The sequence below is a fragment of the Choloepus didactylus genome, chromosome 5 (genome assembly GCF_015220235.1).
Source record: "Choloepus didactylus isolate mChoDid1 chromosome 5, mChoDid1.pri, whole genome shotgun sequence".
NCBI classification, from domain to species: Eukaryota; Metazoa; Chordata; class Mammalia; order Pilosa; family Megalonychidae; genus Choloepus; species Choloepus didactylus.
The window spans coordinates 116,506,846-116,520,391 of record NC_051311.1 but is presented as its reverse complement, the minus strand read 5'-3'; the positions used below and the strand labels follow the sequence as shown (position 1 = coordinate 116,520,391).

Sequence of the window (13,546 nt, the reverse complement as noted above, 5' to 3'; positions counted from 1 at the left end):
ATGACAAAGATTGTGTACTATAATAGAAAAAACGTGGCCTTCATGGCCTGGCTGTGAACTCTGGTTCTACCATAAATGGCCTGTATGTCCTTGAGAACTTTGCTTCATACTTAAACTCTCTAAGTCTCCATAGTTTTCATTTGGAAAATGGGATCAATAGCAGCAATCTTGGGGGTTATTGTCAGGATTGGAGATCCTTTAAAGGTTCTTTGTGAGTCATACCAGAAACACTCTTCAAACTGTGATCCGTTGAGATAGCAGGACTAGGAGTGTAGTCCAGTGGTACCACTGTGTCACCCAACTGTGTTGAGTCTCCATCAAACCTTCAACATGTGGGTAGAGTTTGCCTGGCCAAGCCCCACATCTAAGTTCACTGGGCCTAAAATTACTTTCTAAATGATCCCCCCAAAGAGAATACAGACCGTGGATTTGGATAAGACACACATAATCCTAAGTGATCCCAAGTAATTGAGTCTGTTCAGCCTGATCATAGGCTGCGCCCTCTGTCATACAAAGAGTTTCCTTCTAATGATTTATTTAGAGTCCAAAGACGCCTTGGGGTTCCAAATCAAACTCTAGGGCATCCTTTGCCCTGGTGGCTGACACAGCCTGTCGTGTTCTCACAGGTTTCTTACGGGACTGGGAACCTGCCAAGGTCATCCCGTGGGCCCCCAGTAATCAGGGCAGAGGACTTTCAACTTTCAACTGGATTTAATTCCTACAGTGTGAGAGGAAGAAACCCTCAGGAAAACTGAGGGCTCTGGTTAAAACTTTTTATCAAAAACAGAAAGGCACCACAACTAAGGCATTAAGTTTCCAGGGCTTAGGAATATAGAATTGAGGGCAGAAACCTGCCTTCCTTATTAATTTCTTAACTAGGCAACACACTCTGCAATTGCGCCTGAATATCTGTGCATATTTTATCAGAATGAATACTCATTTGTAAATATTGAAATTATACCAGATTCTGAGAGTAATAGGTAAGCAATTAATGAAAATTGCCATACATGGATTCCACTTTCATGATAACTTTTCCCCTTTGGCTTAAGGATAGATAATTTGATGGAGTAAATGCATTTTTATAAATTATTTTTTGGAGGTGGAAATATTTCAATTGTACAAAAGTGAGAAAAAGATAATTATATAACAAGCACTAGGTAACCACCACCCCATTTTAGCAAGTCTCGACATTTAACAAATGTATTTGTAATCGTACATATGCTTCAATGTATTTTGATAGGAAGGTTGTTATTCTTCCTGTTCTCAACATCTTGCTTATGCAATTAGCTCTTTGCTTTCATTTTTACTCTATTATATTTTTTTCATTTTAGTGAACTTAATTTTTTATTAAGTAATACATTCACACTGGTACAAAAAGTAAAATAATAATAAAAAGGTATACAGTAAAAAAACAAAAACAAACAAAAAAAAACTTTGACTCCCGTTCTAGTTCTCAACTTCCGCCCTTTTCCTGAACTCCCATCCCCCAGTGTATCTTTACGCAGGCACAAACTAATATGAATCTACAGTTTTGCATGTCCCCTCTCACAAATAAAGGTCCTTGGTTTTGGATTTCAATTCTTTTAACTTGGTAGCAATGGCACAATACTAACCTGTAGCCAAGCATTTCTTCACAGAATTAAATCAGACATGCCGCTGCCTGAGATGTATGCTTACTTTCATAATCTTCCTCAAAAGCATGTGCCAAGATATTTCGGAATAAGATTGACATATTTCTATTTTTTAAAACAACTTTTATACCTCATTGGTTTATAGTTGCAATCTGTGTTAGTTTCATAGAATAGCAGCTTATATCCTTTTTTTTGGAGCACTCAATGCAGTTCTAAAGATAGAGATATGAATGTGCTCTCCCCTAAAATGTGTACTTGTTCTCAGGCAGGGAAATGGATTTACACATTTTCTCAGTTAAATGCAGTGTCGAATAATTTCTCCTTTCCCTTATCATTACCAAGCCACAAAGACCTTCTTTAGGCAGGAAAGATTTTTCCCCACTATCTGTTGCCTCTTCTTTGTTGTCAACCCATAGGGCAGCATCAGCTTACAGCGTCACGGCCATTGGAGTAAAAATATTCTCTCAGTGAATAGAGAACTTGAGGTGACTGAAGACAAAAATACTCATTAATTTGTTGACTTCAAAATGTGCACCCTTTGGAAAACTGCCGGAAGGCCCAAATCCTGAATTTAAAATGCTGTTTATAATATGCAAGACATTAAACAGTCAAGAAATAAAAAAAGCTTTGCAGGGATGGCTGACTTTATAGGACTTGTGGGCTATCAGCTCTAGCACCCTGCTGCTTGGGGGCTGGTTCACTCCCAGTGGTAATTCTGTTAGACAAGTGATGGCTAAGTCATGGTATAATGTTATCCAAAGCAGACCGCTAATGACAGAAGCCACAGTTCTCAAGGATCCATTGCTCAGAAAATCACACTGATTCAGTGTCACAGTGAAATTTATTTTCTCCTGCTGAATAGATAATGTAATAGAAAACCCATATTTGACTTCAGTTTTTGAAATGTTTTAAGTAAAAGAGAAGCTTAGTGTGATATTCTGAGATGCTCAAAAGTGGCTCTGAAATCACATTGTGACCACATGGGACCCTCCTGACCTCAATTCATGAGTTATAACTAGTAGAAGCCTTTGTATTCCTCAAAATTTTGCTAAGGAAAATAGCTAGCTGATAACTGAACATAAAGTGGTAGGGTATTCCATTTATATGAAATATCCAAAAAAATGTAGAGCCACAGAGACAAATCAGATTGGTGCTTGCTAGGAACGATAGGGAGCAGCTGCTTAATGGGTATGCAGTTTTCTTTTTGGGTGATGAAATGTTTTAGAACTAGGTGGAAGTGGTAGAGGCACAACATTGTGAATGTACTAAATACCACTGAACTGTACAGTTTTAAATGGTTAATTTTAAATTATGTGAATTTCACCTCAATAAAAAATATTTTTAAAGGGGTGGTATAAAGCAGAAGAGAAGAATTTCAGCTCACCTAAATCTCATTACTTGGCCTTTCCCAAAATGCCCCCTCTCCACTACAAGATTAATTGAGCCAATTTTAAAAATGCTGAATTGTCCAGCTTGCCCCCACATTCATGTAATTCTTTGGGCCATTGTGTCTTCTTCTACTTCCTGGATTACTCCTTCTTACACTCGTGGTTCTAAATTGTGGCTGCACATCAGAACCGCTGAGGAGCTTACTCTGGTAGCTGCTGTAAGTCTGGGTGAGAACCTCTTGCCACAGTGATAGTGCACGTTTATCTCAGTGCACTCGCCTTCTCCCGGGTCCTTCAAGACCATCTTCTGCAGTCATTCATTTATTACTGACTAGGGATCTCATTGCTCCCTCACATGCTACACAGCAAATACTAAGTGCCTTATCTTTCTCGTAAACTATCCCTCCTGCCTGTCCTCCTCTGTGTCCTGCTTTGGTCCTTTCATAACACAGTGCTACACATTTAAAACCAGATACTGTTGTTGCAGAGAAGGCTCTATCCCTGGCCCTGATTTCACCTTTTTCCAGGAGATTGTATGGTTGTTAAGATCTAGCACTAGAATGGACAAGCAGACTTAGGGGTCATTGGCAGTTTTCCTGCCTTCTCTGGGTCCGGTACAGTTGGTTTGGTTTTTCTTTTTACTTTTTTTTTTTTTTTTTTTTTCGTTTTGTTTTTTGCTTTCAGAGGGTGGGTAGGGTAATTTTCCTGCATCTATTTTTATAATCTTGGTCCTTTGTTCACCAGACGAGAGCTTCTAGAAACAGTGTTCTTGAATTCTAAACATGTACAATTTGTTACCAGAGCCTTTTATAATGAAGAATTTATTTTCTTGTTAGACATTTTTGTAAGATGGTTTCCTACCCTTCTTTTCCCCATACCGTCTTCTGGGTGATGTGAGGATAGTGTTGGTGTTTGGGGTTTTTCATCTGTATTGCAAGTGTGCGGCCTTGATGATTAGTCATAATGTCAAGAGTGGGACCAGGTTGAAAACCAGAGAAACGGAGTCTTCCTGTTTCACATAGAGATGAAGGTAAATTAAGTGACATTTATCTGTTTGTTTTCCTGTGCTCTCATTTTTGGTCTATGAAGTTATGTTTCCATCTTCTGTGTTCCTAATTTATGCTGAGGTCATGAAACTCGGTATGATTTGAAAAATATTACCTGAGCAGGCTGGCTCCAGTTTCACACATTAGCTTTCTGTTACCCAAACTCTGCTTAAACTTAAGAGAGATTCTTCTCTATGTCAGTTTTCATACAGATAATGCTCATTGGTGTGGGGTCAGTTCTCCTCAGAGACATTTTCCCAGGGCCATGGGGTTTTAATTTTTAACCCTTGGGCAATGTAAGACAAACATGCCAAGTGGACCTGCCCTCTAGGCCACTCCACCTTGGTGTCTACAGCTGCTAGATTTGCCTGGCTGCTGATGGGGCCATTTGGCCTTAGAAACCCTTGAAACTCGACAAAAGCTTAAATGTTAGTTTATATGTGAGATCCTTAATAGGTTCTGAAATGAAAGCACTGTGCTGCAGTGAGAAAACTCTTGACCTGTGAGCCTGGGGTCCCCAGTCAGATTTTCTTTAACAAAGAAATTCTATGACCTTGGGCAGGTCATCTAACTTAGGTGTCTTTTTTTCTCATCTGTAAAATGAGTTAGAGGACATGATCTCTAAGATCCCTTTCAACAGTAGCCAAAAGGTAGAAGCAGCCCATGTCCATCCGCAGATGAATGGATAAACAAAATGTGGTGTATGTACACAATGGCATATTATTCAGCCATAAGAAGGAATGGAGTTATGATACATGCTACAACATGGATGAACCTTGAAGAAATCATGTTGGTTGAAATAAGCCAGACACAAAAGGACAAATATTGTATGGTTTCACTTATATTAATGACTTTGAGTAAGCAAATTCATAGAATAGAAAGTAGATTGCAGGTTACCAGGGGCAATAGGGATGAGGGAAGGGGAATGGAGAGTTATTGTTTAATGAGTGCAGTTTCTGTTTGGAGTGATGAAAAAGTTTTGGTAATGGTTGGTGATGATGGTGGCACAACATAGTGAAAGTATTTAATATCACTGAATTATACATGTGACAGTGGTTAAAATGGGAAATTTTGTGTTGTGTGTATATTCCCATAATAATTTTTTTTTTTTAAAAAAGAAAGAACCTTTTCACTTGCAAAAAAAAAGTACGATTCTTCTCACTGGGAGGAAATAGCAGGTTCCCATAGAGGAGAGAGGAAAGCACGTTTGAGAGATGGAAGTAGAGGAGTTTGCTGTATTGTAGGCTTCCCATAGGCAGGGTTGATGGGAGGCTGAAAGGCTTACATTAGAGCTGGGCTGTGGAGGCTCTGCATGCCACTGTAAGGAATGTTACCTTACTTAGTAGTCAGGGGGGAGGCACTGCAAGTTTTTGAGTAAGGGAGTAATCTCACAGCCAGGCTGAAGCAAAGGTACACAGTGGGAGAATGCCTTTTATGGAGCGCCAGCAGCCTTGCCATGGGCAGACTCCTAAGGGCTTAGTCAGGAATGTGTCTTCAGAGTTCAGGAAAGAACCTGAAATTTGAGATAGAGATTTGAGAATTTTCCAAGATGAGATTGGAGCCCTGAGAATAGATGAGATCTTCCATAGAGAATGTAGGGAGCAAAGATGCGATGCCTTAGGATAAAACCTTAGGGACAACCAGAGTAGGAAGAGGCCTCAGAGAAGGAATTGTCAAGGAGGTAAGAGGACATCCAAGGGAGCCGCCGTGGGGTCTCCTAGGCAATGGCAGCATTTCCATAGCGAGCCCACAGCACAACATGCCACAGACATCGAGGCCTGAGAAGAGAGCTGGAAGCGGCCATGAGGCTCTCACCAGCAACCTTCAAGAGAGCAATTTAGGGAAGAACTTGATTAGAGGCAGCTGGAAAAGAGTGGTAACAAAGTAAGAGGAGCTGTGGAAGGAAGAAGCAACCAGAAGAGATTTTAGAAGTGGGATGACAGAGTCAAAGGGCATAAATATTGTTAAATCTCTTACAAATTAGCAAACTGCTTCCCAAATAGTATAATAATTAGCACTCCCAGCAGAAGTAAATAAGAGTGCCTCACTCTGCATCCTTTTTTATTAGGAAAAAAAAGTCTTTCATAACTTAATAGGCAAAAATGTTATCATATTAAAATATTCCTTTATTTCATAACTGGGGGGAATAAACTATTTTTTTATGTTTAAAAAAAAAAAAAAAAAGAAGAAGAAGAAGAAGCCACCAGAACAGCAACTTGAAAGAGGGCCACATATCAAGTGAAGGCCTTATTTGGGGGAGGTGCACACAAATTCTGAGGCCTGGGGAAGAAGCATTGTAGCGCCAAAGACTAAAGATGCTGGAGTTGAATAATGGCAGAAGCGGGCTCCTGAAAGGGTGGGGAGGGGCACAGAGAGGGCTAATCTTGGAAAGGAAAGGTGGATGCATGAAAGGTCATGGGGTTGTAGGCAGAGAGGTGAGAATTGGAGAACATCATTTCTGTCAGTCTTTATTCTTGCAGTGATGTTCAAAGTTGGGTTTATATGAAAGGAAACATGCAGATATGAGAGCATGCAAGAAGGTGAAGGGGCTTGGAGTAGCATCTGTGAGTTTGGCATCTGAGAGCTCTACATCCTTTGTCCATCTGTTAAGACAAAAACAGAATGGAACCCCATCATCCTAGTAACAGTACTCGCTCATATATGTGGGTAGAAACTATGACTCCAGTTGTGTAGTTCCTACCAGGCTTCTCTCAATGAGCTTATCCCTCCTCTGCGTACCCCATTTTCTCTCCGTTGAGTTGAATTATTTTCAAAGAAAATGATAATGATTCTTAAAAGCAAACTGACTAGTGTTATTTCTCAAGTCTCAACTTGTCCAGTTTCAGGCATAAACCTGTCCTTTTCTACTTGTAATTAAGTTTTTTTTTCTTACAAACTATGTATAGCAGTTTCAAGCATGTTAATTACCAATGCAATAATTGGGAGGTTTCTCTGTTTTCTGGTTCAAGCAGTGCCAGTTTCATTACTTTTAGCTAAGTAGTAAGCTCTCTTAAAAGAGAAAATGTTTGCTGTACAGCATGCATTATTGTTAAATAACCAGGACACTAAGTAATAGCCAAATTCAATGATAGACCTTAGCACAGGCAAAATCTCTGTTTGCAATAGGCTCTAAACAATATGCTGTTCACCATTGGTCCTTTCCTCATTTCTGGCACAAAATTTGTATTTGATAGGATACAGTATTAGTCAGGAATCTTTTGGTTGCAAATGACAGAAACCTTTCTCAAAATTGTTCAGGTTTAAAAAAAAAAAAAAAGACTGCTTTGGTCCTTGTAATTGGGAAGACAGAATAGTGTATGGGCTGCAGGCAAGGCTGGCTCCAGGGGCTTAGACAGTGTTCGCAGGACTTCTCTTTCCAGTTCTTCATGCTGTTTCCCTCTGTAGGTTGACTTCATTATCACTGCAGCCTCAGATCTGCATCTCTAGATCTTGGGATCCCAAAGAAAATTGAGCCTCTCTTGATTCCAGTTTCCATATACCAAAGTCAGAGAAACTTCGGCATGTGCCCATCCCTGAGTCAGTCAGCATGGCCTGGGAAATGGAGGTCACACTTCCACCAGGGATGATGAGGCATCTTAAGAGGCATCTCACCAGGATGACATGGAGGAGGGGTTTCCCTAAAGGGAAAGCTGGAAAGGAAAAGGGAAGGAATGCTAAGTAGGCAAAAACAGCAGAAGTCCACTACAGATAGCACATCACAAACCTAAACAGTAAAAACAAAAATAGAGCATACAGTCCAGTTGTTTTGAAAGGCTCAAAGTTTATTATTTGTTGTTGCTGATGTTAGTCATTATCTTCCCTGGATTGACATTAGATTGCAGCTGTGACGCTTCGCTCAGGATCTGACTTAGCAGAGGGTCAGAAAAGTGACTTTAGGAGGAACACACACAGTTTCCAATGCCCATTTGAGACCATCTCTCCCTCTAGGGTCTACACATTTATTTGAATTGGTTCCAATAAACAGGTTTGGTTCAGTAATTATTTGGTTTCAGTCAGACCAGAAAGTAAACCACGTGAAGGGTCTGGGAGTCCAAGTTCCAACTGAAAGTAGGAAGTGCAGAGATTTGTGAAGTTAATATATGTAAAAAGGGTAATACTGAGAGAAAGAGGGTGCTTTGACACATGGCTAAGATGGGACTAGCTAAGGTCACGCTCTTACAGCCCCTTCCTTCCCAGAGATGTGCTCTCTCACCGTCCCTGCCCCTCCTCACCCCCATGCCAGGCTGTGGGTTATTCCTGGGCCACCCTCTTAACATAGCACTGCCTCAGAACTCTGTTTAAAAATGCCGTTTTGCCCATGTTCTCCTCTAACTCATCTACAGGCTACATGTTGGCGAATTCTATGATAACAAAAATAACGAGAGTGCTTAAATTGGATAGTTGTCTGATCAAAGTGATGTTTTGCCACTATTTTATATCCCAGTGATATGAGGGTGAGTAGACTCCTCCTCTTCTTGATTTATGGCCAGTCTGCTGAGCACATCAAAAATCCCCTTAATCTTTAGATCTTATCTAAAGAGTGGTTGAAAATAGAAAAGCCAACAGAGATAAGCTTTATTTAAAAGAGGAAAAAGAAAAACCCACCCTTCACTTACTAATTATCTTCTATGTTTGAGGAAAACCTGTTAATCTCACTTCATATGGCAGGGTCACAATTTCAGTATAGCTCAGGAAAAAAAATATGTCATGATTTTCCTCCTCTTCATCACTTAACAACAAAATGTTGGCAGCTTCCAAGTGGTAATTAGGTATCACAACAAACCACAGTTAATAAAAAGCCACCTGTCCTTGGTTCTCAAAATATGTTGAAAACCCAGTGAAAGATCTTGTTACAGGATTTCTGATATTTAATGTTCCCATTCAACTTGTGTTCAATATTCAGTGTTTTGTCAATGTCAATATTGTAAGGATGGTTCTCTTCTTTAAAGTCTTCCTTATGTACAGGCAATAAGGTTTAAGGTATAATTCTTTTAATCTTCCTGACAACACTCTGAGGTGGGCATAATTAATGTTATAACTTTATGGATATGAAAAAAAGGCTCAGAGAGGTTAAGGGTCTTTCCAAAGTCACACAGCAAATCATGGATGGTCCTGGGGCTCCACCTCAGGGCTGGTGCTCCCTCAACCCCTCCTGGATCCTTCTGGGTCTGTGTCTCACTTTCTGGATCATTCTCGTTTTGTCCTGTTTCCGGTTACGCTCTTATGCCTGCCCTCAGGCAGACAAGGCCCAGCTCTCCTTTGCTTCATGCAGTTGTGTTTTGGCGAAGGAGAAAGAAGCAAGTGTTCTTTCTTGGTCCTTTTCAGTTTCCTGACATCCTCTGCTCCCCCTTCCTCCCCTGGGCCCGTCAAGGCATGGTGGGTGTTCTCACCCCGTCCGGGGCGGCAGGGCAAACTGCCACAAGGCGTCAGCTGTTCTAGCCCAGGCAATGTGTATGGATTTAGGGCTTGTTGTGTGGGAAGATTCCAGAAACTATACAAACAAGAAGCTAAGATCTCCAACATGCTTTCCATCCTGGCGTTATCTCATATTTGAGAAATGTTCTCGTGAAGTTGCTTTTATATGAGAAAAACCAAAACCCTAGATTTTTGTGGAGACTTATTTAAATGTGACTCTAATGACCCTCATAAACTGGGGAAGAGGGGATGAGGGGGGATGGAACTAGAAATTTAACTATGAAATCTCTTAAGAGAGAGCTATAGGAGATAAGTTTATAGTCTGATAGACCTTTTCTTAGATCTAGCCATCACCCATCCCATCCCACCCAACCCCCCGAGCATGTGTTCCCAGGCGGCGTGGTGACCTGTCGTGTGCTCCATGACTTTGCGCAGCTTGCCTGGGCCCAGCAGCCGGGACAGTGGAACCGGAAGGTGCTGACAAAGATGACCTGCTGCTGCTGAGCGAGATCTTCAGCGCTTCCTCCCTGGAAGACGGCGAGTTCAGCAAAGAGTGGGCTGCTGTGTTTGGAGACAGTCAGCTCAAGGAGCCAGCTCCCGCAGGGGCCCCCGGGGAGCCAGACCCCAAGCTCCAGCCAGACTCAGGATTCCTTCCTTCGCAGCTTTTAGACCAAAATATGAAAGACTTACAGGCCTCCCTACGAGGTATGTGCTGCTGGGATTGAAATGGGATTTTTTATTTGTTTGCTTGTTGTTTTGTTTTTAATCCAAAGCCATATTTCTTCCTTGTCTTTTGTGTGTGTGTGTGTTTTCTGTATTTTTTATTTCATACCCATTGTTTTTTTTTTTAAATTTGATTTTATATCCAGTAACTTTTTAGCTGAAGCCTCAGAATCTCATTCCAGCTTTAAAATATCTTACAGGGTTGAGAATCTGTTCTCATAATTTGCTCCCTATGTCAACATTTCCTGTTAGTAAAAGGTTAGAGCAGTGGTTCTCGATCTTATTGTCTCACTTTGCTTTTAGGTTTAAGAGGACTAGGTTGTCTTTGCAGTTATGGCCCCGTATGCTTGGCCATTCCTGTCTGGTGACACCCAGGATGCAAAGTTCCCTGTGGTCCCCTAAACACCTTCTGTTTTTTTTGGTGCTGACTGACATCCCATTGGGCTTTTCAACTCTTTTTCCACTGCCTTGTGTCTTTCCCCTTACTCTTGCTCTCTCTCCATCCCACCCCACCCCACCCTGAGAATCCCTCAGCTGGGCAGTCTCTGTTCTGCCTGAAATCCGTGGCCACAGCACTTCAAGCAGGTCAGCACCCCTGGGAAGGGTTCAGCACCCGGAGACTCTCCGGTGGGCTGGCATGCTGAGCGAGAATTGCTAGCCCCAGAGCATATTGGTATAAAGTGCAAAAACCAAAACTCTGGTTTAAATTTAAATATTTAAGTTGGAGTTTCTAAACAAACAGACCTCAAGAAGAAAATTCTTTTCTCGTATTTCTTTTCAACACTTTTTCCTCCTTTCATGTCACATTGATTATTATAAGATGAGTATCACAATTCTCAAATCGTTCTGTTTTTTTCACAGAAAAAAACAAAACAGTGTGTTTATCTGGTATTTAAAGCTGAGGACAAACTGCAGAGCTGGGATGATTAAGTAATTATGGGCGATTAAAACCTCAGGTCTTTGGAGATAAGATCATGGACAGCAAGGAGTGGGTGGTCAAGACCAAAAGGAAAAAAAGTCTTCCATCTTCCCTCTTTTTCTGAAATACATGATTCCTTTTACCTTCCTTTGTGGGTCCTATTTTTCAGCCAACTCATTTATTTGCTGTAACGGAAGTCAGAGATACCAGGGGTAAATGAAATCCACCCCGAGTTTCACCCCTGGGTCTCACCATCTCTTCCACTGGAGCTGCAGACGAGCAGTGCTGCCAAATGACTTGAGGTTCACCCCTCACCCACCCTGGGGTGGAGCTGCTAACAAGCTGGGAGAGAGTCGGAAGGCAGGGAGCCCACGAGCCACACTGGTAACTCGGGGCTGTTGGAAACGCTCCATCTGTGCTACATGATGGACCCCTCGACACCCCCCACTTTGGAGACACGTGGGCCCCTGCTGCAGACAGAGAACAGTGGTGACAGTGCTCTGCTGGGGGTGGCTGAATGGCAGTCATTGTGAATGCCCCATGCTGAAACAGCAGAGAGAGTTCCAACCCCCTTCCTGAACAGGCAAAGTGAGAAGAGCTCAGCTCAAGGCCCACGGTGGGGCCCCCAGAACTATGCCCAACAGCTGTAGACAAAAGCAGTGGTCTTGGGGCTCTGCCGCTACAGCCTTCCTTTACGGCCAAGAGAAAGGTGCAAGGTGACACTTGGGTCTAGTGAAGGAGGTATTCAGACCGTGAGAGAGAACTGCAGGCCCATATTGTAGAAAGAGAAGGAGGGAACAGTAATGGAAGGCCATTTATTTCTCTCCTTTCAGAGTGCTGTCCTACAAGACCTTTAGGAAGTTTCCCTCATTCATTCAACAAATATTTATTGGGTCCTGTGTGTCAGGCATTGGAGAGTCACCTGAAAACAAAACAGACAAGGCTTTTGGCCTTCTTGAAACTCCCATTCTAATGGGGAGGAGACATTGAACAATAAACATAATAAATGAGCAAATTATATAGTAGGCTAGAAAGTGATCCATATTACAGAGAAAAAAAGTAGAATAGGGGCCAGGAGATGGGGAGTGCAGGGGGGTGGCAGGGTAGGTGGGGCTGCAGAACATTTAAATAGGGTTCTTATTGAGAAGATGAGATCTAAGCAAAGATTTGCAGGAAGTGAGAGAAGTGGATATCTGGGTAAAGGAAACAACCTGTGCAAATGTCCTGAGGTGAGAATGTGCCTAGCAGGGCAGAAGTGTTGTGGAGCCAACCAAGCGATGGGGAGAGGCAGTCAGAGGGGTTGCAGATGGCTAGGTTGCTGGGGCCTTGTAGCCATTTTTCAGAGTGAAATTGGGAAACATCACAGCATCTTGGGCTGAGGAGTGACATGATCTGACTTACATTTAAAAGGATCATTTTGGCTGCTAACAGTTTCTTTCCACTGCTGGGATTCATCAAGATCAATGTTAAAAGAGTTATTTTGTACCTCTGAGTTACCCTGTTTCCTTTACGTGCAAACAGATAGAAATTGAATGTCTGTGCAACTCAAATGACAGGAAAGAAAATTGAACCTAAGTAGTTGAAAGAGGAGGCCCAATCAGCTTCTTCCACATCTACAGGTTCCCAGCAGGTGCAGCCACAGTTCCACCACTGAGACTGTCCTCTGTCTCGGGGAACCTTCAGAATATATGTGGTACAAATAAAGAATGAGCTCTGTGCTTCATTGTGATTATATCATCAAATTGTAACCATGCTCTATGTATTTGAACTAGCTATTTTCAGGACTCATTCCCCCAACCCCACCACCAAAAGAGGAAAGGATAAATGTTGGCCCTAGAATTTTTGTACTACATTCATGGTCTAGAAAATCCATCTCTCTCTCTCTCTCTCTCTCTCTCTCTCTCTCTCTCTCTCTATATATATATATATATATATATATATATATATATATAAATTTATATAAATTTTCTGAATTAAACTCTTGACAGCTTACAGTGAAACTGGGTCCCCTGATTGTCCACATCACCTTGGAAGCCAAACTAAATAAACCACTGAAATAATTAAGTAGCTAAATTAAACACAGAATAGAAAGGTTCACCGGCACATTGGCAGAGACTACATTTAGCCTGCAACCCCCCTTCTCCTGGTTCACCCTGTAATGGGTGGCCAGGCCACTCAAAACTCTGGGCCTGTACTCTCTCAGCTGTAACATGAGGCATTGACCTCACTAGATAATCTGCCAGGAGAGACTCAGTGCATCCAAAGGTTTTTCTTCCACCCTCCACAATTATGTGTCAACTCCTCATCCCTGGGCTAAGCCCTGTTTCGGAGGTGTCGAGGTCTCAGTGTGTGTGATTCTGTGAGTCCGCTATTTGTGACTGTAAAATAACGCTAGCTGGCACTCAGTAGGGCACTGCCATGTGC

The 13,546-nt window shown here is 41.9% G+C and overlaps 1 protein-coding gene across 11 annotated transcripts in view; it reads left to right on the top strand.

Moving 5' to 3' along the window:
- ICA1 (islet cell autoantigen 1) overlaps positions 1 to 13,546 on the top strand; it is a 154,516-nt gene that overhangs the window by 130,322 nt on the left and 10,648 nt on the right. For all 11 annotated transcript variants that reach the window (XM_037836780.1, XM_037836777.1, XM_037836782.1 and 8 more), the window contains exon 13: positions 9,916 to 10,185. In XM_037836780.1, the coding sequence (XP_037692708.1) occupies positions 9,916 to 10,185 (270 nt within the window). The remainder of the gene's footprint in view (positions 1 to 9,915; positions 10,186 to 13,546) is intronic.